The sequence below is a fragment of the Podarcis raffonei genome, chromosome 15, assembly GCF_027172205.1.
Source record: "Podarcis raffonei isolate rPodRaf1 chromosome 15, rPodRaf1.pri, whole genome shotgun sequence".
In the NCBI taxonomy this organism is placed as follows: domain Eukaryota; kingdom Metazoa; phylum Chordata; class Lepidosauria; order Squamata; family Lacertidae; genus Podarcis; species Podarcis raffonei.
Window position 1 is genome coordinate 25,115,358 of NC_070616.1, and position 27,663 is coordinate 25,143,020.

Sequence of the window (27,663 nt, forward strand, 5' to 3'; positions counted from 1 at the left end):
CTTGCAACTCCCAGCAACTGTTATTCAGAAGCATGCTGACAAAACTTTGTTAGAAAGAGGTTCCCTGTCCCACAATGTACGTCTTTATTTTAAGCCATGATGCAAGTAGCACCTTGAGTCTACTTTATCTTCACTTTGGCAGCTAGAAACTGTTTCCAAGCCTGGATGAGCAGAAACATGGCTGGGAAGCCAGGAAGCAGGTGCAGTCCAGCTCTCCAACCCTCCGGAAACAAGCGGGAGAAATGCAGGGTCAGCATTCGGACACTGGAAGTGGTGCAAAGGAAACTTTCCACTCAGTCTGCTTTCTTCCCTTCTGCTTCCAAAGCACAAGCCAATACCAGATCTCTTGCTCTGGAGTGACAGGCTCCATTTAACCTGGATTCAGCCCACTGGCTGCCAGAAATGAAATAAGAAACCATACAGCTGAGAAACCTGGCGGCCTGGGCAAATAATGAAGGCGGGTTGTGTGAATGAGGTGTTGAGTTCCTCCAAGTACTGCAGAGAGTTCACTAGCACCCATAGTGTTTCAGTGCCTTGGGCCACTCTGGTCTCCAGCACAGACTGATCCCCCAAGCTTTGTGGGGTGTGTCAAATCACAGTCTGAACCATCTGTTTCCTTGTCACATGACCCCTTGACCATCCAGCTAGAGAAGACAAACCTCAAGACTTTGGGAAAGATGTAACTGCTGTGGACCAGCTGCTTTGCATGCGTGCAGAAAGTCCAAGTTTTAATCCTTTGTAGTATTTCCAAGTTGCAATGAGAGGGACTCCCTTTTTGATACAGTGTGGAGAATACCATGCTAGATGGACCAGTGAGTCATTACTTGGCACAAGGCAGCATTCTATATTCCTAAAGCACGTTGGCTGAGCCCACGTATCTGTGAGTAAATGGTGAACGGCTGGGGTTGTTTGGGTGGTTGTGAGTTGTTTGGTGAGGCCTTATGAGGAAAGGTTGAAGGAGCTAGGTATGTTTAGCCTGGAAAAGAGGAGACTGAGATGAGCTATGATGATAGCCATCTTCACATATTTCAAGGGCTGCAGGGGGTTGGACTGGATGACCCTTAGGGTCCCTTCCAACTACAGTGGTACCTCGGGTTAAGAACTTAATTCGTTCTGGAGGTCCATTCTTAACCTGAGGTACCACTTTAGCTAATGGGGCCTCCTGCTGCTGCCGCACCGCTGCCGCACGATTTCTGTTCTCATCCTGAAGCCAAGTTCTTAACCCGAGGTACTATTTCTGGGTTAGTGGAGCCTGTAACCTGAAGCATCTGTAACCCGAGGTACCACTGTATACAATTCTATGATTCTATTGTCAGGGCATCCTTGCCACCGCTTGCTGGGGGGCAGGTAGCATTGTTCACGCCAGACCTGCAGCGTTTCACATCTAAGGCAACTCTTGGATCTGCACGGGAACATTCCGCATGCAAAACCCACGCGGCCTAACTTCGCATTCTGTGTCTCTTATGAATGCTCCCCCCACCTCCCCCCAAAACCCACAACTTCCGCAGCTTCTTCCCATGCATCCGTTTGGCACCGAGCTCCGCTTTGGCTACCGAAGCATCTCTCGACCCCTCTCGGCAGGCATGTCGAGAGAGTTATGCCAGTGTCCGCGCAGAGCCTCCCCACCCCACCCGCGGGGCTCTCCAGCGTCCCTCCCCTCGGCTGGCCCCTGGCCCGGAGGCGGAGCTGGCTCTGCTGCTGCCGCCGCCGCCGCCGCCTTGGCTGCTGCCAGAAGCTCGCCCGGAGCTCGCGCTGCTGCCCTTGCGTTGCTGCTGCTGCTGCTGCCAGTGCAGCCGCGCGACATGCGGCTCCGGGGACGCGGCGGAGGAGCCGCCGCGGGGAGCGACTTGCAGCTGCTGCTGTTGCTACTGGCTGCCTTCTGCGGGGCGGCGGGCGGGCAGGGGACGCGGCTGCTCAGCGGTGAGTGCCTCCAGGGCTGGGCTGGGCTGGGCAAGCGGATGCATCAGTCCCGGTCCCGAGTTGGTTGGGGAGAGAGGCAATCTTAGGGGTCTCGGGCTGGTCCCCTCCTGTTTTGCAGCGGGTGGGGGGGGGGGGAAGCACCCACACCCGGGAACTGGAAGCAAATGCAAAAGTTAAGGGGGGACGATCTGGAGCTGCGTCTCCGCTTTCTGGAATGGGGAGCGCTTTGGGCATGGGGTTGGGTACTTATCCCTGGGTTGGGGGGGCATTAAATCATTGCAATGAGCCCCGACTGAGAAACCTGCCTATGGATGAGGAAAGTGATGCTATAACTGGGGTGGGTAGGGACAAGATTCTGTGTTGGAGAGAGAACAGTGGGTGAAAGAGCAGCTTTAGCGGTGACCAAGGTGGGGGCTAACCCCCCCCCCTCCTGATGGCACTTTTATTAATGCGCACACAAAAATGCTACTGCTGCTGCAACAAGGAGAAGCAGGCCGGTTGTGAAGGTGCAGAGCTTTCCCCTCCCAGAAATGGAGGGTGGTGGGGGGTCCTTCTGCATGAGAAAAGCGGGACCAGCGGCCGGCCAGTTTTAGTATCTGTTTCTAGAGGCAGGGAGGCAACCAAAGTATGCAGTCCTGGCTGTGTGGTTTGGCAGTCTCCATCCCATCGAAAGCCAGGGGCTATGCGCTGCCAAAGTTGTGTGCAGGACTGCGCCCAGAAAAATGTTGATGGCACCCCAGAGACGACCCAGCCTCATCTTCAGCAGCTTACTGCTTACTCTACAGTGGATTGTAGAGTAAGGACTACAGGACTAAACGAGACAGGGGTTTTCTTTCGCGGAAGGGGGGGCGATGGTAGAGCTTTCTGCAAAAAGTTGTGTGCGTTTCAACACCCAAGTGGAGCGGAGACCCTGTGTGTCTCTGCAGCGGAGAAGCTGGGATCCCTTCCAGGCTCTGCTCTGGGCTGCCAAAACTCTGGACAGAGCAGAAGTGGGGGTGCAGAATGGGGCTGCCCCAACCGGGAAGGCACTATGGCAGATGCTTTGCTGCCTTGGCATGGTGGGAGGGGGGCAAGAGATGGGCTGCCAACTTCACATTCTGCAGATCTCTCTCAACCGGGCACCCTTAAATCTTAGGGAGACTTAACATGCGTCAGATGCCCAGGACCCTGGTTTCAGTTCTGGGGATCAGTGCTGGAAGTTGCTTTCACTGTATCAAGCTGGGTAGCTCAGTTGGTTATACTACGATGGTGATAATGCCAAGGTTGCAGGTTCGATCCCCGTACGGGACAGCTGCATATTCCTGCATTGCAGGGGGTTGAACTACAATGATCCTCAGAGTCCTTTCCAACTCTACAATTCTATGAAATAAGCTGGCCCCGTGGTGTCTATTTTAGCTGGTGGTCTGCTCCTGAGAATCTTTGTGAGCTGCAGGGGGTGGTGTTGTACGTTCTTCTTCATCTGCACTCCCGTCCAAAAGCAGTGGTTAAGTTCAGTCATTTTAAACTGGGCAGAATAGACTTATGGGGCATCTCTCTTTAGATGGCATTACTTTGCTTACTTCAAAAGGTGGCTTCAGCTGGGGCATTTCCTGATCATTCTGCTGATCTGCCCCAGCTTCCTGCCCTGATGGTGCCATTGTGCAAAATGGATATTGTTTATATGATGCTGCCTTCTAGTGAGTCAGGCTATCGGTCCATCTAGCCTATATTGTTTGCTCCGACTGGTAGCAGATTTCCACAGTTGCAGGAAGGTGTTGTCCTTGTTTAAAACTGGCCCTGTGAACTGGAGATGCTGGTGACTGAACCTGGGACCTGCAAACCAGGCAGTGTACCACTGAGCTCCGGCCGTTCCCATGAAGTGCCGTTGAGGAGAAATGCTTCTGAGCTCGCATAGAATGCTTATCTATCGCTACTGAGTCACTATAGCCCCCCCCCCCAAAAAAACCTTACTACTAAAGCTGGCATAGGAAGCTGCCCTATACTGAGTCTGACCATCCAGTTCAGTAATTTCTATACAGTGACTGGCAGTGGTTCTCCAGGGTTTCAGACAGAGGGCTCTCTAAGCCCTGCTGGGGGGTGCCAGGGCTTGAACTAGGGACCTGCATGCAGAGCAAATGAGCTATCGCTAAGCTACAGCCTATACTGGGCTTTAAGCTGGAGGTTTAAGAGCTCCAGTGCCATTCAGAAACCAAGACATCTTTTGGCAACAACCATAGCGGTTCCACAGGCAAGGCCAGCTAGAAATATTGTGCAGTGGGCTGCCCACTTCACATCACAACAGTATTTTAAGCATCATATATATGATATATATAATATATGATACCATATATATATTCTAAGCATCCTATCTATCTATCTATCTATCTATTCTAAGAGGATGCTTAAAATACTGTTGTGATGTGAAGTGGGCAGCCCACTGCACAATATTTCTAGCTGGCCTATAAATGTATAAATACACACACACACACATTGTGTGTGTTTCTCCCCTTCCCCCTTCTTAAGACCCTTTAAATAAACTCTTTCCCCACTCTAAGTGTGGAGACTGTCTGAAAATAAATACTGCCAAAGAATTTCTATTTCTTCTGTACTAGTCAGGCCTGCTTTGTCTGGATTTGCTTGTTCCTTCACCCCCACAGCTATAAGTGCTCCTATCTGTTCTAGGCTGCTGCAGAATCATGTAAGCAATGTAAAACAAAAACAAAATACACATCTCAGTCGTACAATAAAGCATAATAAAATTACTCAATTATCTGAACAAGTATTTGTATTTTAAAAGGTACCTGTTTTTCTTTTTCTTTTATTAATCCTACAGGCATTTCCAACCATTCTTTTCTTTTGCATTAATGGGGGCCAGATACATAGCCAGTTCATATTACCATTGGGGACACACTTTATGGTTTTGGCATGTAGAATCAGCCCCACACGTGCTCCAATTTAATGTGTCTTGGAAAACTCATAAAGCAACTTCTGCCAGGGTGTTGTGTGTGTAACTGAAGGTGTGCAACTTTGTGCATGGCATGCTGTTGTCCCCCACCCCAATTGACATGTTATGATTTCACTGTGAAACTAATACGTTAATATACTGCCATGTGATTGATGGTTACCACATGTTTGCTATTCTACCACTAATTACTTTTCACATGCAAAACAACTTGCAGGCCTTAGCCTCATCAAAAACGTAGATGATACAACATTATTGTTCCCATTTTACAGAAGATAAGGGGGGGAGAGGGAGCTATGCAAGGCCTTGGTTACAATGGGATTCGAACTCAGGCCTCTCATCACTGTATTAAACTATGCTGCTGTTTTGCAGAACTATTTCATATTATTTGTCTGAGTCATTAATAAGGTGTTTGCTAGTGTGTTTTGCAGCAGATATGAACCACCTGATGAGCAGACATGCTTTCCTAAACGTTCAGGGACTTGCTGAAAGAGCTATGATTGGCCATGGATCTCTGGTGCATATCCACTATAGTCATACTGTAGCCTTTTAAGGCTTTGCCCTTGGGTAAGAAGAGCTTTGCGCCTGGGACGGGGAAATGGGAGTCAACAGACACTCAAGGAATAGTTTCGGAAAAAAAGATTTATTTCTACCATCCGGGCTGGTAGAAGGAGCAAGTGTGATAGATTCACAAAACAAGCACAAGTTCACAGCCATTTGCACAGAGCATTTATTCCCCTCCAGTTCCCTCCCCTTTCTCCTCCTCCCCAGGAGCCCTGCCCCATGATGAGTTTCCTGAGCATGAACAGAAAGCTCCTGTCTTTGGGACTCGGGACTCTTGGCACCCTTCCCAGGAAAGGGGGATGAGAAGCCAAGGGGGTCGAGGAGCCTTGCGGTTCAGCGTGTCCAAGATGTGTTGGAACTGACTCTTATCTCACTCTAATACCTTGGGTTGAATGTGCTTCGGGATGAGCGCGTTCGAACGCGTTACTTCCGGGTTTCGCAGACGCTCAAAATGACGTCATGCGCATGTGCAGAAGGACCAAAATGTGACACGCGCAGACGTGCGGACGCGGGTTACGTTTGCTTCTAGATGCAAACTGGGCTCCGGAACGGATCCCGTTCACATCTACAGGTACCACTGTACTTGTTTTGGAGCACCCATCTGCCCTCCACACTTGCAGTTTGCGTTGCACTGAACACCAGTGTGATCTAGTCGCTGTGCAAGAAGTGAAGCAGCTCTAAGGAGGAATTTGAACTTTGGCTTCTGCATCTACCTCTTTGCACTAAAAATGCCTAACATATTGATGCAGCAGAGAAATTGGTTAGGATCTTAGCTATATTTATTAAGGGCTAATCAGACTGAAATCAACACCTTACTTAAGAACTAAGCACCTTTAGTTTCATGGACTCATCTCTAGTATGCAATAGAGTGAGATCACTGGTTGGACAAGTTGACTTGTAGCAGTGCCCGGCCTGCAATCAACTGCATTGCATTCCTGCCTTGGCTAAAAATAACTTCAAATTTTGCTGATAAAATGCAGGAAATTGCCAGGTTGTTGCAAAAACTTTAGCCACTTCAAAGCAGCCCACTCTTAAGGGCTGGATATTCTGCAGTCCTGGTCATTGCCAATTTTATAAGTGATGTGCTTTTTCTCTTCTTCCCATTGCCTCCCAGCTGCGGATCTGATTCTTCAGAGAGGTAATTTATTTTGTGTTTCATCAGAGATGCATGTTGGTCAGATTATCGATGGTGACTAGACTGTTTTTGCTGTGCTCAGCATTTTAACTTGTATGCCATCTGCAGTCAAGACATTGGAATCCCACGCAGTCCAATTACTGTGCTGTATTAAGATCCTTGGAATGGAGTACTGTAGACTTTTGTTTTGTACATTTAAGGACGAATAGAAACACAAGGATCTCTCTCAAAATGTGTTTTAGAAACACCACTTTGCATCGTAGGGGTTTATAACATCCTGTCCTGAAATACATGTTCCATGGTTGGCTTCGTAAAAGAGAACACTTGACTCTGCACTGGATAAATGTGGACATAAAAATACTAATTAAAATGATTTACTCAGATGTGGTCCTTGTGTTCCCTATCTTTTTATATAAAAGTCACATTGTGAAATTCACGAGGCAGAGATTGGCTGATGATATAGGTTTATAAGGAAGCAGCTTTATAAGGAGCCAGACCATCGGTTCGTCTCGCTCAGTATTGTCCACATACTTTGCCGATGGCACTTCAGGGTTTCAATCAAGAGTCTTTTGCAGTCCTACCTGGAGATGCTGGGAATTGAACCTTCTGCATGAATTCTTGTCAGGGTGGTTTTCAGGAGCAGGTCCGCAATAACTCACATGGTGTCAGTGAAGTCATAGAATCATAGAATCATAGAAACATAGAATCATAGAGTTGGAAGAGACCACTAGGGCCATCGAGTCCAACCCCCTGCCAAGCAGGAAACACCATCAGAGCACTCCTGACATATGGTTGTCAAGCCTCTGCTTAAAGACCTCCAAAGAAGGAGACTCCACCACACTCCTTGGCAGCAAATTCCACTGTCGAACAGCTCTTACTGTCAGGAAGTTCTTCCTAATGTTTAGGTGGAATCTTCTTTCTTTTAGTTTGGATCCATTGCTCCGTGTCCGCTTCTCTGGAGCAGCAGAAAACAACCTTTCTCCCTCCTCTATGTGACACCCTTTTATATATTTGAACATGGCTATCATATCACCCCTTAACCTCCTCTTCTCCAGGCTAAACATGCCCAGCTCCCTTAGCCATTCCTCTTAAGGCATCATTTCCAGACCTTTGACCATTTTGGTTGCCCTCCTCTGGACACGTTCCAGTTTCTCAGTCAACTCTCTTTATTCAAAGAAACAAAACAACTCAGGAGGCCAGGCCTAGTGAGCATTGCAACTCTCCCCAGTAGATCTTGCCCAAGTAAGGCAGTTCCAAACATCTCCCTAAGTCTCCTCCTGCCCCGGGTCATCCCCCAAATGATCTGAGACTTCAATGCCTTGTGTGTATTTGCTCCTCTCACTTCATACCTCTTCTGGTTCTGGAAGACCGGGGATGGGGGGGAACTGGTCACAGGAGGAAGGAGACCCCCTGGCTTCTTCAGCAGCTAGCTTAATCTCTGCATCTTGGTCCCCTTCCTCTTCAGCCTCCTCTTCTGCCTCTGATTCTGGACTGCTCTCTGCCCCAGCCTCTTCCTGCTCACTAAACCCTGTTGCCCCTTCACTAAACCTCCTCCTCCCAGTCGGCTCCCTCTTCTCCCTCTGATCACTCAGCATCGTCTCACCGCCAATCCCCAGGCTCTGAGCCTTCTTCACTTGAGGGTTCCCCAGCTGGTGCCTCCCACCCCTCAGCATCCTGCCAGACCATGACAATTCTACTATTGAGCTACAGCCTGGATGAAAAGTTCATAACACAAATTCTGAGATTGAATGAGCCTTAATATGAACTAGTTTAGTTAATATTTTTGTGTGATAAGAAGCTTTCACCTAATACAAAATTTGGGTTCTTTCTGAGCACGCATACCAACAGAATTATGGCTGGCACTCTTTTTTGTATCTGGCCAAAATGTGACAGCAATGCTTTCCTCAACTTCAGTCAAAGGAAATGTGGCTAGACTGGCCATAATATGCAAGTAGGTGTTCTTAATTCCACTTCATGTTAGTTTTATGAGTGCTAATGTGAGTTAATGGAGAGAAATTTCATGCAGCACAAAACTCATCGTGGGAGAAGTCTTGGCTACCTTTTCCTGCTGGTTTGCTAATGGTTTTTCTTTTTCCTTTTGGTCTTCCTCAGGACATGCCATTTGCCGTGGAGGAACCCAACGCCCATGCTACAAGATCGTTTACTTACATAATGTTGTACGCAGGGTTGGCTTTAAAGAAGCTCTTCAGGCCTGTAGGAGAGATGGAGGAGACCTAGTCAGTATAGAAACACAGTCAGAACAGAAACTGATTGAGAAGATGATTGGGAGCTTTTCAGCATCAGATGGCGACTTCTGGATAGGGCTTAGGAGAGAATCAGATCCTGACAACAGCACTGAATGCCCAAACTTGTACTCTTGGTCAGATGGAAGTTTGTCCACGTTTCGGTAAGTCCACATGTTCAGAACAGAAGTATGAGTTCCTTCATGAAGTTAGCAAGTCAAACAAAATTATTAAGTGTTCTGAATAGAGATTCCTACCCATTTATATATTTTTTTCAAAAAAAAATTATTGGTTTTCACAATATTATAAACAAACACATAAGACAAACAAACATAAATCATAGCCTTATTGAAAATTACACTTATTAACTTTGTTAAGTGACTTCCCCGCTTCCCCTTAGTTGAATTTCATTGCATATCCTTTTAACGGTTTCCCAAATCACAATTCTTATAAAATTTAACTTAAACATTAACATCCTTAAATCTTCACTTTATGAAATTAAACATATTAATTCATCAGATTCCTACCCATTTATAAATAAGTTCTACCTTTTGAAAAAGCATTGGCATTTCAATCCAAAGCCCCAGATAATTTCTTTAGGCCATAATTGTGTTTTGCTTTCCTGGCTTAGGTACATCTGTGTGTCAAGGATGTCAAGAACTCAACCTATTATTGCATAACAGGTTTCCTGGTAGGAATGGTGCTAACCCTTCCAGAAAACCTTCCCACAGCTCACAGTACCAAACTGGGACATCAGGCCCATGCTAGGAGTGCAAGCAGCTGCCACACCCTTTACTTTCTGGCATAGTTGTGGCTTTATCCTATGTGACCAACATCAACCAATAAAATTTGTGTACCAGAACATCAGTGACCAAACAGGGCCCCATCCAGATTTGTATCCTGCTGATATAACCAATAACAAGAATTATGGCAAGGAAAAAATTGCACAAATATTCTTTCTTTCGACTGTGAAAGGGGGTAAATATCACATTTGTGTATCCTCTGTTAGCACCATACAGCATCTGGGTTCAGCCAGGGAAGGCTTATGGCTGAGACAGATCCCATGGGCTGTAGTTCAGGGGTATTATTTATGTATTGCTTCATAAAATGTATATACCATTTGATAATAAAAGACCTCAAAGTGGCTTACAGAAAGAATAAAATAATAACATTGTCAGTGAAAAAAACAGTTATTTAAAACATACAAATAACAATTAACATCAGTAGTAAGCTTAAAACCTTGTAAACATTCTACATAACTGGATAAGTTTGTCTAAACAAAAATGTTTTTAACGGATGCCAAAAATAATACAGCAAAGCTGTCTGCCTGAATGACAATCAGGTAGAGGGATAGATGATTTGGTTTGCATGAAGAAGGTCCCTGGTTTTATCCCTAGCATTTCCAGGTAGGACTCGGAACATCCCATTTGAAAAACCTTGGAGAGCCACTGCGAATCACTGTGTAGACAACACAGAGCTAGATGAACCATTGTTCTGGGGAAGGGCATAGCCCACTAGTAGAGCATCTGCTTTGCTTGCAGAAGGTCCCAGATTCAATTCCTGGCAACTCCAGGTGGAGCTCAGAGCATCCCCTGCCTGCAAACTTGGGAAGCTGCTGCCAGTCAGTGTAGACAATACTGAGCAAGATAGACTAAAAGCCTGACCAAAAGTCAGCTTCCTATTTTGCCAGCCTAAACAGGAAACCTCCATAGCACTTCCTGTTGAGGACAGCCAGTGGCTTGCCTGGGTCAGTGGAGTTCCTCCAGCACCTAGGATCCCTCTTCTGTTTAGGGATATGCTCCAACCTGTAAACGTCCTCAGCCCAGTATACCTGAAGGAACATCTCCACTCCCATCGTTCTGCCCGGACGCTGAGGTCCAGTGATTAGGGCCTTCTGGCGGTTCCCTCATTGCAAGAAGCAAAGCTACAGGGAACAAGGCAGAGGGCCTTCTCGGTAGTGGCCCCTGCCCTGTGGAATGCCCTCCCATCAGACGTCAAAGAGATAAACAACTACAGTGGTACCTCGGGTTACATATGCTTCAGGTTACATACACTTCAGGTTACAGACTCCACTAACCCAGAAATAGTGCTTCAGGTTAAGAACTTTGCTTCAGGATGAGAACATAAATCATGCTCCCGCAGCAGCAGGAGGCCCCATTAGCTAAAGTGGTGCTTCAGGTTAAGAACAGACCTCCGGAACGAATTAAGTACTTAACCCGAGGTACCACTGTACCTGACATTTAGAAGACATCTGAAGGCAGCCCTGTTCAGGGAAGTTTTTAATGTGTGACATTTTAATGTACTTTTAATCTTTGTTGGAAGCCGCCCAGAGTGGCTGGGGAAACCTAGCCAGATGGGCGGGGTACAAATAAATTGTTGTTGTTGCTGTTGTTATTTAGCTCCCCTGGCTCATCATGGGGGGGGGGGCAGCTGTGCACAGAGCTATGGATTCCTGCTTCTAGCCTTGCTGTCCCTGACATCTGCCCCCTCCACATTCACGTGAATAGCTAGAGCAGCAGGTACAAAGTTAAAAGGTGCTGTAAGTGAATTTGTTTCCTTCCATGTATTTCTCTGCTCTGCGAAATGCCCTTCATGGGGAGAACTCCTGGCAAGGAGAAACAATTCACCTGATGTTTTGCTTTGATTCCACAGAAACTGGTACGCAGACGAGCCCTCCTGTGGAAGTGAAGTCTGTGTTGTGATGTACCACCAGCCCTCAGCACCTGCAGGCGATGGGGGACCATATATGTTTCAGTGGAATGATGACAGCTGCAGCATGAAAAACAACTTCATCTGCAAATATCCCCAGGGTAACGGAGTCCATATCCTGCAATGTGCAATTCGGCTCAGGGGCTGGTCATTTGTGGTGTGGGAGATTTCTAGTAATGAAGGGTGTGGTGATCACACAGGGTCCCCGGACATTTAACAGTCTATTGATCCCTGTGCCACCACTGTGATCGCTTCCCCACTGCCACCAACCAGTTACTCTCTGGTAAAACACTGGGTCCAGTCAGTTGTTAAAAGTGAACCAAAAAAACAAGTTTATTTTACAAACAGTAACAAGTTTATGGTTTATCAGATAATATTCCTGTCAGTATCCTGTCAGAAGGTATAGCCCAGTTCTTTACTGGGCTATACCTTCCTAATACCTTCTGACGGATTATCTCAACTGTTTGACTAACTCCTCTTAACAAATTCTCTCACTCTCTCACACCAGACTAGCCCAACCCACAGACTTATCTTCCCTCTCTTGTCTAACTCCAGACTGTCTTCTCAACCACTCTAACTCTAACTCCTCTTAACAAATTCTCTCTTTGCTTAAACCTTATACAGTTAACTTTGCCCCTTGGGTTCCCATTAGTTAGTCATTTTACAGTTACTTAACCCTTTCCCTATGAACCCATATGATGTCACACACATGGGAGGGCAAACGCCACAAAGGGATACATGAATGCCTGGGAATGTGTCGTTAAACGCAATGTCTACTTGTGTTATGGAGTCTTAAGAGTTAACTTGCTTATTATGGACTTTATCTTTTTTGCGGTTGTGGAATGAACATCCTATGTCATTTGGCCTTAACTGAAAGAACTGGAACCAAGAATGATTAATAACATATATCTGATATATCTGTATATTGTGATGTCTTTCCAGTTTTGAAGAAATCCAGCATCCTTCCATATAGTCAGTTTTCTCAGCACTGCAATAGGCATTAAAAGGGAAATGCTACTGGGGCAGTCTCTGAACTCAATGTATATTTGGTTATTGCTTGAATGGTTATTCAATTTCTATACTGCTTAATATATTAAAAAATATCTCTAGGCAGCATACAAAAAAGAAGCAACAACAGAAAAGTTAAACAAAAATTACTAAAATTACTAAAATTCAGAGTTACTGTACATATAAAAATGTTACATTAATAGAGAGTTACTAATATATATAAATCAATATCAGGTTCCCCCCCCCCTTCTGATACACCCTCCCTCTCAGGCTCAGGGTTCTCACCCAGGGTCCAAACAAACTCTCAGCTCCCCACAAAAGTCTCACAAGAAAACGAGTTCCTGGAAACAGAAGACATCACCCTGGGCTCTCATTCTAGACTTGCTTTTTATGGGCAGGCCCAAAGTGGATGGCACTTCCTCAGGCTGCCCACAGCTGTGTGCCATTCAGCTGTACTCTCCACACTCAGTTCCAGGTACAGCAGGTTTGATGCATTTCCCAGGTGGTCTAAAGGAGGGGGAAAGGCCCCCCTCCACTCACAGCTCTTTCTTCATGCTCTGTGCCCCCTTCCTCTTCCAGTTGGTTTTTTTTAACAGTTTCCAACTCAGAAGAAGATACAGTGGTACCTCGGGTTAAGTACTTAATTCATTCCAGAGGTCCGTTCTTAACCTGAAACTGTTCTTAACCTGAAGCACCACTTTAGCTTATGGGGCCTCCCACTGCCACTGCGCCTCTGGAGCACGATTTCTGTTCTCATCCTGAAGCTAAGTTCTTAACCCGAGATACTATTTCTGGGTTAGCGGAGTCTGTAACCTGAAGCGTATGTAACCCAAGGTACCACTGTACTGTATTGTGAGGCTTAGTTCTCACAGCTTTGATGGAGTTTGCAATGTGCAGTACAATAATGTGCCTCTAGCATTCACTGGCAACATACTTAAAGATGTTGCTCATAGGAACATCAAGAAACCTAGAAGGGAATCGTATGGAATCATAGCTTCTTAAGAGCCACCCTTAGAGAGGATGGAGGTTAAGACTTTTAAGTATCACCATTGGGCACCGAAAAAATCTGAAGGCGATGAAATGACAAGGGAAATGGGAAAATGGTTTCAGTGACAAGTTGCAAGCCGTTTTCAAAAATGGTCTCCTTAACTAAACTGCTGGGACACAATATCAAATGTGCCAAGAACTTCCATGGATAAGCCAAAACATTGGGGGTGTGGGATTACGTTTCTCCTGGTGACCAAATGCAGAAGAAAATGTATGTCTGTATGTTTCTTCCCTTGCAGAAAAGCCAACAGCTGCCTCTGAAATTAATACCTCTCAAGCAGGTAAATTTTCACATCAGTAAAAGTTGAGTGCATGGTATAGATTCTGTTCCAAATAACAGCTACAGTTCCCAGAGTGTTTTAACAGTCAACTCCTAACAACTGTCTGCAACTCCCTTAACAAACTACAGTTCCCAGGATTCTCTGGGAGAAGCTGACTGCTTAAAGTGGCATGATACTGCTTTAAAATGTACAGTGCAATGAAGCCATTCTCCTGTAAAGTTGCATAGCTGTCAACCTTCCCTTTTTTTGCGGGAAATTCCTTTATTCCAGCGCTGTTTCCCCCTGCTTCCCGCTGCTATCCCGGATTGTTAGATATCCCGTAGACTGTCCCCGGGACAGGTGAAGCTGCTGATCTCTTATTTTTGAGGCTGCTGATCCCTTATTTTCAAATCTGAAAGTTGACAGCTATGAGAGTTGTAATAGCCAGATTCCTTTCCTAGGAGCTGCAACAGAGACCTTTACACCCACATCCCCAGAAGAACCCATTCCTGAAGTTGCAACCAATAAAACTTTCAAAGAAGCTAAAGGTAAGCACTGTCATTCATTACCACAGACTGTAATACAGCATTTGATTTCCTGGAGAACAGCAGAGGTAGTTAAAACATCCTGAGACTTGTGCTAATTATATCCTCTCTTCCTGCCCCCATTGCTAAAGTTAAAATGAAAAAGGGAAAATTATGCACAGAGAACCTGGAGCATAATAACTGCATGAAAAAGTAATGCCTGTTCATTTTTCCACTGAAAGTTAGAGTATCTTTCCCCCCTCAACAGAGCCTGTTTGGAGCCTTGCCTACTTCTTAATCCCCAGCATTCCTGTTCTGCTTCTCCTCGTGGTCATCACAGCCATTTTCAGCTTTTGGCTTTATGCAAAGAGGCAAGTCACAATATGGGGCAAAGCATGAGGCTTTATGATACGCTGTCATAGATAGCATCTGGTCAGGACCAAGGGGCAGTGTGAATGAATGTAGAACAAAACTGGGAGTGGGGTTGTAATAGAAGAGGAGGGATGTGAACAGACTGTAAGAAGCTCAATGAAATTACTATTACACACATCTGGAATGAAATGTTTTTGGTGGCTTTCAAGCTATTTTAAAATGCTTTAAATATGTTCATTTTTATTCTGGTTCAAATTGTATTGTTTTAAGGTGTTGATGTTTGCTGCCCTGGGCTCCTCTGGGAGGAAGGGTGGGATATAGATTTAATTAATGAATAAATATTATTTTGAGAAGGGGGCATGTTAAGTTAACAAATGTGCGCATACATAAACATCTGCTGCTATCACTTTTAGGTGTCCATCCTGTTGTTAGCTTGTATGCGCTTCCAGGGTAAAATTCTACTTTTGGATAAAAGAAGTTAATTTCTTGCCTGCAGTTATTATTACCTTTCTTTTCCCTGCTACTGCTAAGTTCAGATTGGATTGTGCCACTACATACTAAAACAAAGCTGACCATATCTGAATTATTCTCTTCCTTTATTTGGCCACAGACTCTGTGTGTGTGTGTGTGTGTGTGTGTGTGCACACTTTCTCTGCACTAACACCACTAGATTAGTTTCTTAGTAAGTGTTTTGTGGTCCAGTGGAAGATAAAGGGAAGCTAATACCTTTTTATTTATTTTCCTTCTAAGGAGACGGGAGCAAACGGAGATGAATGCAAAGGAACAGGATACCTGGCTGTCCCCCAAGAGACAGAACAGCCCCAGTTTGGAGATATACAATGTAATCAGAAAACAGTCAGAAACAGATCTCGCTCGGACCAGACCAGACATTAAGAACTCTTCTTTCCGGGCCCGTCCTGGAGAAGATACTCCTGATGACCTCTCTGGGGACTATGACAATATGGCTGTCAACACCTCAGAGAGCGGCTTTGTGACTTTGGCCAGCACTGAAAGTGGATTTGTCACCAATGACATATACGAACTGTGCAATGACCGAGTGGGGCGAAGCAAAGAATCAGCCTGGGTAGAAAATGAGATCTATGGCTATTAATGAAGACAGTGCTTTGATATTGAGCTAAGTGGACACCGGAACTAGCTCTGGCACACAGGGACGCGCACCTTGTAGGCAAAGGAATGTGATTTCTGCATTTGGCAGTGTTTGTGTTTTTACGATAAAGGTTTTCCTTTTTCTGAAAGTGGAATGTGAGGGAATTTATATATGTAGAGCTCTTACTCAGCTAAGGAAAATGGCCTTGTGCAATCTTGCTTCCACTCCTTGACAGACAGACATCATTCCCTAATAATCTACAGTTTGACAGTATTTCTGTCTTGTGACAACATGCACTTAAATCAAAACTCCTGTCTTTTAAGCTAATTGCCTAAGCCCAGATGGAGCTTGTGAGTTATTCAGTGATGGTTTTTCCAGCTCCAGGCTAAAAATACTACAGGTGTCACAGGTGACCATCAGTACCTAGTTTTCACCAGCTGCCTAGTATCCATCTTTTTTCATCCTGAAAGCCATCAGTTTTCCAGCAAGGAGGGGGCTGTTCCTCTATTGTGCTTTGCTCTTATCCACCCAGCCTACTTTTGCAACAACTGATTAGCTTTCTTATACCCAAGGCCTCCCAACACAGGACATGGACATCAAATGACATCAAAAACCAACAAAGCAATATGTTTCGGATGTTGGATGTAACACGTTAAGCAAAAAGACTCATTCTAAGAACCTAAATATAAAGAACTTGCAGTATCTGTGCAGGCAATGCATTCACCATAGGAATGGCTACAATCCCTAACCCCTCTTTTTGGAAAGATTGCTAAAGCAAAAATTTATAGACACATCTGCATCTGTAGAGCCAAGAATGCATTTTTATGCTGCTGTACAATAGACCTCTGTGCCAGGTTTGCTCATATGCCTTGAGGGAAAGATTAAACACTGGTCACTTAATTTTGGAGGAAATAGGTGACCAGCTACTGTTACGTTATTACCTCTTTTATGCTTTCTGCTGCCGGCAAGGGTGTTGAAGACCAGCACAGCTGCACTCCTAGAAGTCCTGATGCAGATGAGATTACTGTGCAAGGTTAGTGAATGTAATGGGGAGTAGAAAAATACCACCAGTCTGAAACACATAATAACACATTCTGTATAAATCTGTTACGATAGATGCCAATGCATAAATCTGTTACGATAGATGCCAATGCACATTTGAGAGGCTAGTAGTGACACCTGGAGATCTGTGGTTGGATATCCTAATGGTTTTGTGTTGTTGTTGTTTTTAGGAAGGGGGAGGGATTCAGATCAGGGTGGTGGCACTGGGAGATGAAGACTTAACCCTTCCCCTGCCACTATTTTCTTAATCCAAATTTGCCCACCCCAACAGCTGCTATTTTCCTCCCAGGAGCAAACATACATGTATCCATTTCAAACTAATATGGAATGTCCCCTCCCCAACATTATGGTTTTTGTTGTTGTTCATACTGCTGCAAATCTCAGGACTCCCCCAAACTTTGTGCCAGGATTATGCCATTTGGCTACATCAGTGCAGACTCTTCCACCTGAAGAGTTGAAATAGGACTTAAGGTAAAATGTGATAGTGCCTCTGAACATTAATTCTATATAGCCAACTTCAGTAATGGGCATTTTTAGACCTTTTTGATGAATTTGATTAATCCCATTTTAAGGCCCTTTTTAAAAAGAGTCTAACTCAGTGGACATCACTAGATATTATCGCAGCAAATCTAGTGAAGTTAGCAATTATGTATTATGCAAAGCAGCACTTTCTCTTTTCAGTCCTGAACTGACAGCTAATCAGTTTAATAATTAGATGACCCTGAGTTCTAGTATAATGGAAGAGACAGAAGAACTGCTGTGCCCACTTTCTCTGCTACATGGGTGATTAATGTCATGTACGGTTTGAGCCTGATAGCATTAACTCTTATATTCTACCCAGCCTTGTGAATGTCCACAAAAAGTACCAAAGCACACAAAAAATTGCTAGCTCACCTATCCATGCATGCAACATGATTTGGCCAAGGCACATTTTTGAACCCATTCATATCCATGGGAGGATGCTTATCCCATTTATATACTTTTTCTGGTTTATCTGTTACATATTTATAAATTTGTTGAATGCACAATTGCAATGTAAGCGTGACATGAACTTGACAAGAACTTCCAAATGCAATTTTTGTGTGTGCAGAATGTGATTTCCTGAGCAGGGAAGATAGAAAGTAAGTCTCTGCATGCCTTTAGCCTCTTTTTCATATTACTATTTCTTGTTCCTTTTGTGTTTTACAGTACAATTTTGAAAAGATTTTTAAGTCTAGCAACAGGACATACACAAGTGATGGAAATAACTAAAGGCAAATCTTCATGAGCAACAGTCTTCTGGAAGCAGCATCTAATCCTGTTTTTCTACCACCGGTCCTAAGACAGAGGGAAACAAATGAAATTCCTCCTTTGTCATCGGATATCAAATACATTATACTTTGATTTTGATTTTTTTTTTAAAAAAAACCATCGATCCTTAAGTGGAATTTTTAAACTTTGACCTCTAAATGAGCCAAGACTGACAAGACTTCCTCCAGTGTCAAGAAAGGGCCTGATATCTGTTTCTGGAAGCACAATACTAAATGAGGGACTGAAGAAGATGTTGGTTTCAGGAAATGTAATAAAGTTCCCTGAGATCCTTTCCTCCATGTTTCAGTGAGTTTCTGCCTCAGGTGATGAGAGACCCACACTGGAAAAAGTAAAAAAGTGACTGTGGCTATGTTTGTACAGTGGTGTCAAAAGTAGTCTTATTGAATTCCATGCTGTAATTTCTGGAAATGTCCAAACCAAACAATCAATGCGTTATTTGTTGACATGTTTAGTTGAGGCCTGCAGTTTTTAACCTGAGTGCTACAACTTCTCCGGTTTTCTGCTCCAAGGAAGAAGCTGTGAATTGGAATAAGACCGGGAAATTTTTTGTTTCGTTTTGTTCTGTTATTTGACATGTGACAGGAAAGATACTTAGTAATAGCAGCAGTCTGTTATCATGTACTGAGTGGAACAGTGTTACCATATGGGGCCACAAATGTTTTTTTATTATATTGTAAGGTGATAAGAGATTTTGTGGTGGTGTTGGGTTGTATGCATGTGGATGTCTGAAGCCTCTGGCTGTGGGTGGCTGAGTTGCTGTGATGTCATGGAATGTCTGTGAACATTCTAACTTGGAAGGAATGGCACTGAAGACAATAGAATCCCCACTGAAGACAATAGAATCCCCACAAACAGACCAACTTTTGTGATGAAAATAAAGATCAGTTTTGATGGGACTCTTCTCTTCAAGAGGCAGAGAACACAAGGGGTGGAGGAAAGAAAGGGCAGAGAGAAGGGGCTAAAAAGCAGAGACCAACAGAGCTTTTTCTTCTTCTAATCTAGCACACAGGGATTTGGGGGAATTACGTGGAAGGGTTAAACCTCACTTCCCACATTTCATATCCAGTTATAAGAAAAAGGGGTTTGTGCCAAGTATTATTTTTTTTTAACCTAAAAATGATGTGGATGCTAACCGCGGGGAAAAAGTAACATCAAATTTGACACTGAGGCAAAGATTAGCCAAAAAGACATGAGGTCTTGCTTGGGTAGCTAGAAAGCAGGCTAGGCCACTTGGAACCTTGTGGTCAGGGTGTAAGAAAATGGGTGTTTATACAGACTCCTTACCAGAGTGTATTACTTTGTGTGACATGCAGGGTGTTCAGAGCATAGTTTTTCCTATATGTGCAATTCAGCACAAAAAAGCTGTCATGGAATCTGATGACAGCAATTCTCACTGCGTGATTTTCAGACATGTGAGAACTGGCAACCATGTTATGTGAATGGCTCAAACAGAGAAGTTGCTTCCTGCACTTAATAGAAAAGGAGCAATTGAATACGCACAATCCATTAACCCACATATGAATGAGAATTCCCTATAAGGGAAATTCCCTCTCCAGATGATTCCAGTTGGAATGTAGGGTAGTAGGATCCTGGAATTGGTATCAAGATAGCCTTGGGCACCTTTCAACAAAACTAGAGTTTTGTCAGTCTCTAGTAACTTTTAGTATACAAACCTTGGTGTACAAACAGCCACAAACCTTCATTGTATTTTCAGTTACTTTTCCTGTTATCCTGGACATGGGTATTATTGCACTGCTGTCAAGTTTCTCTTGTGCATGTCTGAATGCAACCTTATATGTTGTTTATCAAGGAATACACATCTTTTGCTGGTGAACTGTTTGCTGGACCATAACTCCATGCTATTAAGATGGCCAGGGTTACTAAACATGTGCACAGCATCTACTTCGGTGGGCTGAGTCCCCCCTGACCACCTTTGAATTAGTCAGCACACATTGCTGAATGTGTGAAATTCCTCTACTTAAGTGCACTGTGTTTGATCTGTGATGATTCAGTCCCACATGCAAGTCGCGCCTTGATGAGCAAGGGATGAGCATGCATGTGTGAATCAGCCATGTGTTGCTTAAAAGCAAAGGCAACAATAATGCCCAAGATTGCTGCCCATGAGCAACAGTCAAAACAGTGCTAGGCAACAGTTGCCAAGTTGCACCAAGGAAGTGGTAGTTACTTGAGTGATGCCTCTTGCTTGGTTTCCCAATTGCTGTGCTAAAGGTACCTTTTTCATTAAGTAGTTAGATGCATTTCAATTTCTATTGCTATTTTTAAAAAGTTAATCAATCTCACTAGCATTTCTTTATTTGCAAGTTATGGCATTGGGGATGCCAAGGTTAGTTTCTCATATCACAGGAAATTTCTACATTGCAATGTAAACAGGCCATAGCTGTCAACTTTCCCCTTTTCTTGCAAGGAATCCTATTTGGAATAAGGGATTTTCCCTTTAAAAAAGGGGAAAGTTGACAGCTGTGAAACAGGCATCAAAACATGCCTGAGGGTGGATATAGGAAATGCACAGTGCACATCTGTGGAGCTATAGCAGACCTAAGATCACAGTCTGCTATTTAGTTTGGATAGGGTGTCCCCCCATGTCGTCGTCCCCGCTTCTCTGAAGATAAATCATTGCCCACCTCCCATCTTATTTCATGAAATCGGCAGACATGTAATGCTTACAAAGTGACTGTACCCTCATTAGAAACTGGCATTGTTAATATGATGCTTGGGGTTCTACTTATTTTGCATCAAAAGTAGCTAAACCACAATATAAAATTAAAATCAATACCCAGAAGCTACCAGGAAGTTAAAGAATGAAAAGAACCCTTGAGAAGAATGTGTGTGGCATGGGAATGAAACAACCATAAAAGTGAATACTGCTATGATTTTGCTTTGCCAGTATAAACACTTCAGGCAGCCAGTTTTCTGGAAAGGAATCCTAGCATTTTTCAACCATTGTAGTCCTTTTTACGTTTCTACTGGCCTTTCACTGTCAGTTGGTCAGCATTATTCTGTGACTCCTTCCTTCCTAGCTAGCAGTCTTTGAGAAATGCCTGCTGGCTAAGTCCTGCAAGGCTCAAAATTCTCTGGAAAACTATGGCCATTTGCATAGGGAGTTCAATGCCAGATAAATAACTACAAGCAGCCTGAACAAAGCTAAGCAGTGTCTGCCAGGAAGTGTTAGCCGGTAGAGTGATAGCCGTTGGCTGTTCCCCCAATTTTTAACTACATTTCATGAAGCAGTCAGATGCATTTGCTTTTTTGCTTTTTTAAAAAGGTTTTAATCATTCTCAACTTTTCTTTTTTAGCTGGTCCAGCATCATCTGTTACTGGTTTAGGAAAACAGGAAACGAGAGCTGTGTTGGGGAAAGCCATGGCCCCAACCTTTGTGTGTCTTATTCACTCTCAAAGTGGGATGGCAGCATTTTTAGACGGCTTGGGTCACATGCTGCCTGTGCACAAGGGTCAAATTAGCTATTTCACACACAGATTCTTTGGTGGCTTCACCACAAGTTGCTTTTCCAGAGATTTTTTTGGCACAGATGAGCAGCCTTGCAAATGCTATTACCATGGGCATAGCCAGAATTTATGTTGGGGGGGGATAGGCTTTATGTTAGGAGGGGCAGAACCTCGGTTAGTTTAGTATTTTTATTGATTTACTTGATTATGGGTGAGGGCAAGTGCCCCCTGCCCCCCCATTGTCTACATCCATGGCTATTCCTGAATTTCATAGTTACGCTAATTAAATGCCCAACTGTGTATCAGGCTGCTACCCACTTATGTTGCCCATATAACTCTGTGTGAAGCAAGGAAGTCTGTCCTCATAGCCCTGCCCTGAGTTCCATTTCATACATCAGTTGATAAAATTGTTGATTAAATCTACATAGGGGAAAGTCAATATTTCTGAAGCAAGAAGCATAATTTGTTTTCAGATATTGCACGCATAGAAAGCATGCGAGAGAAAAGGGGGGGTGCCTCTTTTAAGGTAGTGCTTGCCACCTGTAGTTTTTATAAGCACTTGTATTTTTTTAAAAAAAAACCAACAACAACAACCTGTTACATTAACCACTTTCTTGAATATCAAAGACCTACTGTAGAATGACAGAATGGTGATCTATGGTAGTGATGGTGGACAGTTTTATACTGTTTGGATAGGCTTGGGAGAACCCAGTAGCTATAGAGTAGTTAAGGGTAGGATAGTCTAGGAAAGGATCCAAGGGGGGAAAGTAGGTACTGAAAGCAGATAGGAAGAGGGAGATTGCAGAGGAGGCAAGACTAGTCTGGGCATAAGGAACAGCAGGGCTAGAAGCATGGAGATGGGAGCAAGAGAGGGAGAGGAACTGGGCTCTGCAACAGATAGCATTTTAGAAGCCAGGTGCAGATGGCATGTATGCTTCAAATGCAAATACAGTATATATCAGAAACCTGCAAGTATAGCAGCTGCAGTGTCTGTTTTTTTAAAATCTGTGTAGGAATTGTTGGGTACTCAAGGCTTCTTTTAAAACAACTTTTTCATGCTTGTATTGTTTTTGTTATTTGAAGGCTGCATGTGCACACAGAAATATTCCACAAAATGCCTCCCAGTCCCAAGTCTGCTGCCTGCAAATAAGAGTAGAGAATTATGGGAGGTCATTTATGCTCAGCCCTAAGAACTAGAAAAATAATGTATGAAGAGGAAAAAATGTGCACCACTAGAGGGCACCTTTGTTTCAGATTTGGCAGATGAGACTAATGTCCTGAGCATTCTGTAGTGTAGGCCACACACTTGACTGGTGAAGGGTTCTGAGCAGAACTGTGTTTGCAAAATGTAAATTCTATGTGGGATTAAAAACACCCGTGGAAAGGAGGCCCTTTTCTGTCTCCCATGAAGAAGTTGTTGCAAGTATCATTTGATCTTTCCTGTTTCCTCAGCTGTGGCTCCCCACTGTCACGAAAGGGCACACCCATTAAGAACATTTCATCCAGCCTGCTAAAGTTGGCTCCGCTATTTTTATTGCTGATTTAGCTGCCAATAAAAGGACATCAGTTTCTAAAAATGTGCACCGAAGGTTTCCCCAACCTGGTGCCCTCCGGCTCTGGCTGTTTGAGATTATAACTCCCATCGGAGCCAGCTAGCTAGGTCTACCACATCTACAGGAGATGTTTGGGGAAGGTGGTTGTGCATGTATCACAATTGCATAAAAAGCTGAGTTTGGGGACAATCTACTAAAGGAACTTTTCTGTCACTTTCATAGCATGAAAGAATAATTACAGGTGAATGAATGAAACACTATAGCAAGGAGGGATAATGAATGGGTTTAAGAACAGAGTACAGCATCTGGTACCATATCATACCATGAGAGGCACTATTCTTAGCTTGCTCTTGCTTAGATCAGCCATCTCTGAAGGTGGATGGCTGACTAATTCCATTCAGCAGCTTCCATTCATCCACCGGAACTTTTCAGAAAGGATATATCTAGAAGGCAGTAAAGCAAATGTTAGCCATATAAAATAAGTACTGACAGAAATGCCCAGATGAAAAATTATCTGAGCCCACATGTTTAAGGGAAGAGTGGGCAGAAGACAGCTCCACTTTGATTCCATTACAACATGGGCATCATGTACAAAAACTCCCTGAAATGACTGTCTGCCTTTTTGTTTGTTGCTTCCCATGAAACATCCTGAAGCGATTAACAATAAAACAGTTTGAAATCCAATACAGGTACAGACTCAAAAGGCTTGTTGAAAATGGAAGTTCTTCAATATGTAAAACAAAACAAAAAAACCCAACAGAGACAATAGGCATCCAGCTGTAACATTATTTGAGTTGTATGGTGGAATTTAGGAGATGGCTGAGGCATATCAGTTCTGGTTTCTTTCACCTGTACAGTATGTGCATTTTTTTATCTTGCATTTTTCAACCCTGAGAAGAAAACCAAAGAGGAGCTATTCTGGTAAAGTCTTGGCAATCCATGGGAGACAGTGGTGGTTTGGAATCTGTCATTGGCCAATTGTATAGTACAACTAACACATCAGAACTGGTTGTGGCACCATACTTGCTTCCAAACCTTTGGACTGGATGGCTACCGAGCACCAGAGTCCAGAAAGTGGTTAATTTGACTGTATTCAGAAGCAGACTAGCTTGGGAGCACATCTTTTGCTGGGGTTAAAACAGTTGTCAGTTTAATCATCAGGGAAACTTGAAGTTAAGCAGAGAAGCAAGAAGCTCTGGCAAATATCACAGGTCACAAGAATTGCCAAAACTGGGAGCACTGAACCAAGGGTGGGAGGAGTACCCAGAAGGCAAGGAGAAGAGCAAAACCAAAAAACAGGGCAATGTTCAGCTTAAAATTTGATGTAGAGGGACTTATTTTACAACTAGATCCATAAATCCTTTCACCTGCTCAGTTTTGTGATGCCTTAGAATGTCACACTAAATTTATAATTCATTCAGATTTTTATAATGTATAATCATATATCCATATGGTGTAAGAACAGCTTGCTGGATCAAACTTACGGCTTAGCATTGTGTTCTCAGTGGCCAACCATATACTCATGGGAAACCCGCAAGAAGGACCTCAGTACAACAGCGCTTTCCCCATAACAACTGACTTTCATAGGCATACTGCCTCCAGCTGTGGAGGTAGACCATAGGCATCGCGGTGTACAGAACAGAGAATCTTGGGTGCCAAGTCCCCTCTGAAATAGCCCTTTACAGAAGGGTTAATTGTAGCACGAAGGTTGCAGAGGTGGACATCACCTGAAGTTTGCCCCACATAAAACTTCCAGCTGCTATCTGACTGGTTGGTTTTTGTTGTTGCTCTTAGTGTCCAGGACTCATAGTTGTAGATATGTAAACAAATCGACACTTGCAAATTAATTATAGGCTTTTAACATCCTGCAGTAATGACTGTGGACAGATTAAATAAGAATTTGAAGTCAGATATGGGTAAAAACATGAGAACTAAAGCTGTTGAAAGTAGCTATTAGTTATTTAGATTTTCTCCTCACAACAGTCACACAAGATAGACCACTATGATTTCTACTATGGAAACTAAGGCTAAAAAAATCAGCTACACAAACTGTAGCCTGGTTCTGTACATAATTAGGCATCCCAAAGCATGTTAAAACCAAGTAACTTAAATTTATTGTTGTAGGATCCACAAAAAATATAGTCTGCCCTCTGGCTCATACTAGTTCTATCTCCAGAAACAGGATTATGCCATAATCTGTCTTTTCTCCATATTAACTTAAAAAACTCAGGCTCAAAAATACCCTTCAACTCTTTCTGTTTGGGTGGCACTGGCTAGCAGCTACCATACCATTGTTCATCTACCACCCTCCCATCTAGTTCAACAATTATGGGTATGATAAATCAATAATTAAAGTAAGTGCTGCACAGTTATTAAGATTTAAAACAAAGCAGGATCAAAATAAGTATCTTTTTAGCTACTTATTTTGGATCAAAAGGCAGAAATATCTCCATTACTCAATATCCTCTCATGCCCAGACTGTCCTAATCGCTTCCAAACCAGCGCTAGCTCAGTTTTGCCTTATAATTAGGAATGGTTTTGCAATCATCCAAGTACGGTAAGTCCCCATAGGCTGCCAGGAGTAAATTGGGGGAATTATAGGATCAAGACAGAAGATAAAAGACACTATGGCACCTTGGAGACTGGTTTTGTTAGGCAATCATCTCTTTGACCTATGTCAGCGATATCACAAGAGTTATTTATTTCAGCGTCACAAGCAGACAACCCCTCTTCTGCTCCTTCTCCTTTTCTATAATGCCATGGCCCCACTGATTGGTATTTATGTTGTAGTATAAATACAATATAGATGCAGGAAGCATTTCCTAAGGTGTAACTATTCTCCCTCAAGTCTGCAATTTTGCTTTAGATTAGGATGTTGGTCTGTGGTTTTGTTGCAGAGTTGTGAAGAAGATTCTAGGGCACGCACAGTATATGGGGCACTGGTCCTCAGCCTGTTGGGCTTTACCATTACCCCCCCCCCAACTTCAGCAACTGGGAAAGGTTGTCTTCCATGAGTGATCTTATTAAGAGGGGGGAAATCTAAAATTCATTCTTAGGGCAGCACCTTTATCAAGTCAACTAAAATATCACAAAATGCAAGTTTTGAGTTCACAATAAGAATCTATGTTTCCAAGGAAACCCAGGATTACCCAGCACCTAGTTTGCAAAAAAACCCCCACCTAAATAAAACAGCTCACTGTGTGTGCATTATTTATTATTCCCATTTAATGGAAGCAGACAGATCACTTCCAAACAACCTGTCTAATGAGTATTTGTGCAGTTTTGTTTGCACTAAGTTTGCAAGATTATATACAATACCCTACCCAATTTATTGGGCATCCATTCCTATGTTTGCAAGGTTACATGGCATCAACGTCTAGTACCGGTAATTAGTGTCCCACTTTCCAGTTTTAACATCACTTTCCTTGCTGCAAAAAGGCTGATGGGTGTGTGTGTGCAGTTTACTTAATCACTTTCACTGTACAATCTGAATTTGCCAGTATGCAGTTGAATCCCATTCACAAGCTTTCCTGATGACCCGAAAATCTTAACCAGGACAAAACAAAGTTTCCAACTTCATTAGGGTACACTGAAGCATCTCACTGTGAGGGAAACAGTAGAAGAGAAAGAATCTTCTCCCTCTGTAGAATGGATATGCACCAAAATGTGTCCATAAAAGTACATTGGGCACATTTATCAGGCAGGCCATTAGCTTGATCCAGTGAGGTTCTTCTGATGTTATGAAGCTCACCAGATTCGAACATTTCGGTATTGAAAGGGAACAACGAAACTAATCTTTCACGTCACAAAATTGGCCCTCCCATTGTGCCAAGCGGCGAGGGAGATGGTGACCACACGCATCAGGTGCAAAATGCGTGCAGCAAAATTATGTCACAGAACGTGAGGTAAAACGCGAGGCAAACCGCGTTTTCTGTGGCAGAAAGTGAACGTGTGGTAAAATGACGTGGCTGGCGAAGCAAAACGGTCCCTCGCAGGACGGACTCGATAGGGAACTGGGGAGAGAGGTTATGAATGTCAAAAAAAGAGCGCCTCCCCCCCCCCCCATTTTTAAAGCCAGAGCCGCTTCTCCTGATACCGAGGGGTGCTCGGTGCTAAAGCACAGTTTGAGAGAGGCGATAACACCTCGCGCAGCCCCACAAACGGGAAGGCAAAAAGAGGTGGAGGTGGAAGGAAAGCCCCTCAAGTGTCGCGCGGGGGTTGATGGGGATTTTCCCCCTCCCCCTCCAATTGGCGGGAACGGCCCCCTGAACTGGGAAGTGGCGCGCGCGCGCGGCGGGAGGATAGAGAGCGATGGCGGGTGGGAGAGGAGATGGCCGTTGGAACATTCGCCCGCGGTTGGCTCCGGTTGCCGCGGCGACGCGCGCCCCCTCCCTCTCCGATGACGCGCGCCGTGACGCGCGGAGCCTGGGAGGAGCCAGGG

General features: G+C 44.0%; 1 protein-coding gene and 1 long non-coding RNA gene across 4 annotated transcripts; one reads left to right on the forward strand and one right to left on the reverse strand.

Annotated features, from left to right (window-relative positions):
- Positions 1 to 1,717: 1,717 nt before the first annotated feature.
- LAYN (layilin) lies at positions 1,718 to 15,979 on the forward strand. Of its 2 annotated transcripts, XM_053367409.1 has the most exons (8): positions 1,718 to 1,920; positions 6,540 to 6,563; positions 8,673 to 8,967; positions 11,456 to 11,613; positions 13,807 to 13,848; positions 14,289 to 14,375; positions 14,620 to 14,722; positions 15,474 to 15,979. In XM_053367409.1, the coding sequence occupies exons 1-8, from the start codon at positions 1,803 to 1,805 to the stop codon at positions 15,832 to 15,834; spliced, it is 1,188 nt and encodes a 395-aa protein (XP_053223384.1). In that variant the 5' UTR covers positions 1,718 to 1,802; the 3' UTR covers positions 15,835 to 15,979. The 2 variants fall into 2 exon arrangements, with proteins under 2 accessions (XP_053223384.1, XP_053223385.1); XM_053367410.1 differs by lacking the exon at positions 6,540 to 6,563.
- On the reverse strand, positions 6,065 to 27,280 carry LOC128402952 (uncharacterized). Of its 2 annotated transcripts, XR_008327816.1 has the most exons (5): positions 26,974 to 27,280; positions 23,545 to 23,665; positions 16,773 to 16,903; positions 8,620 to 8,772; positions 6,065 to 6,895 (listed from the first exon to the last, which is right to left on the reverse strand). It is a non-coding gene; the product is annotated as an uncharacterized LOC128402952 (long non-coding RNA). The 2 variants fall into 2 exon arrangements; XR_008327815.1 differs by lacking the exon at positions 26,974 to 27,280 and having other exon boundaries at positions 23,545 to 26,196.
- Positions 27,281 to 27,663: the final 383 nt, after the last annotated feature.

Coding starts and splice junctions, on each gene's coding strand:
- LAYN (XM_053367409.1), top strand. CDS start 1,803: ATGCGGCTCCGGGGACGCGGCGGAGGAGCCGCCGCGGGGAGCGACTTG. Junction 6,564..8,672: donor GGATCTGATTCTTCAGAGAG/GTAATTTATTTT, acceptor GGTCTTCCTCAG/GACATGCCATTTGCCGTGGA. Junction 8,968..11,455: donor GGAAGTTTGTCCACGTTTCG/GTAAGTCCACAT, acceptor TTGATTCCACAG/AAACTGGTACGCAGACGAGC.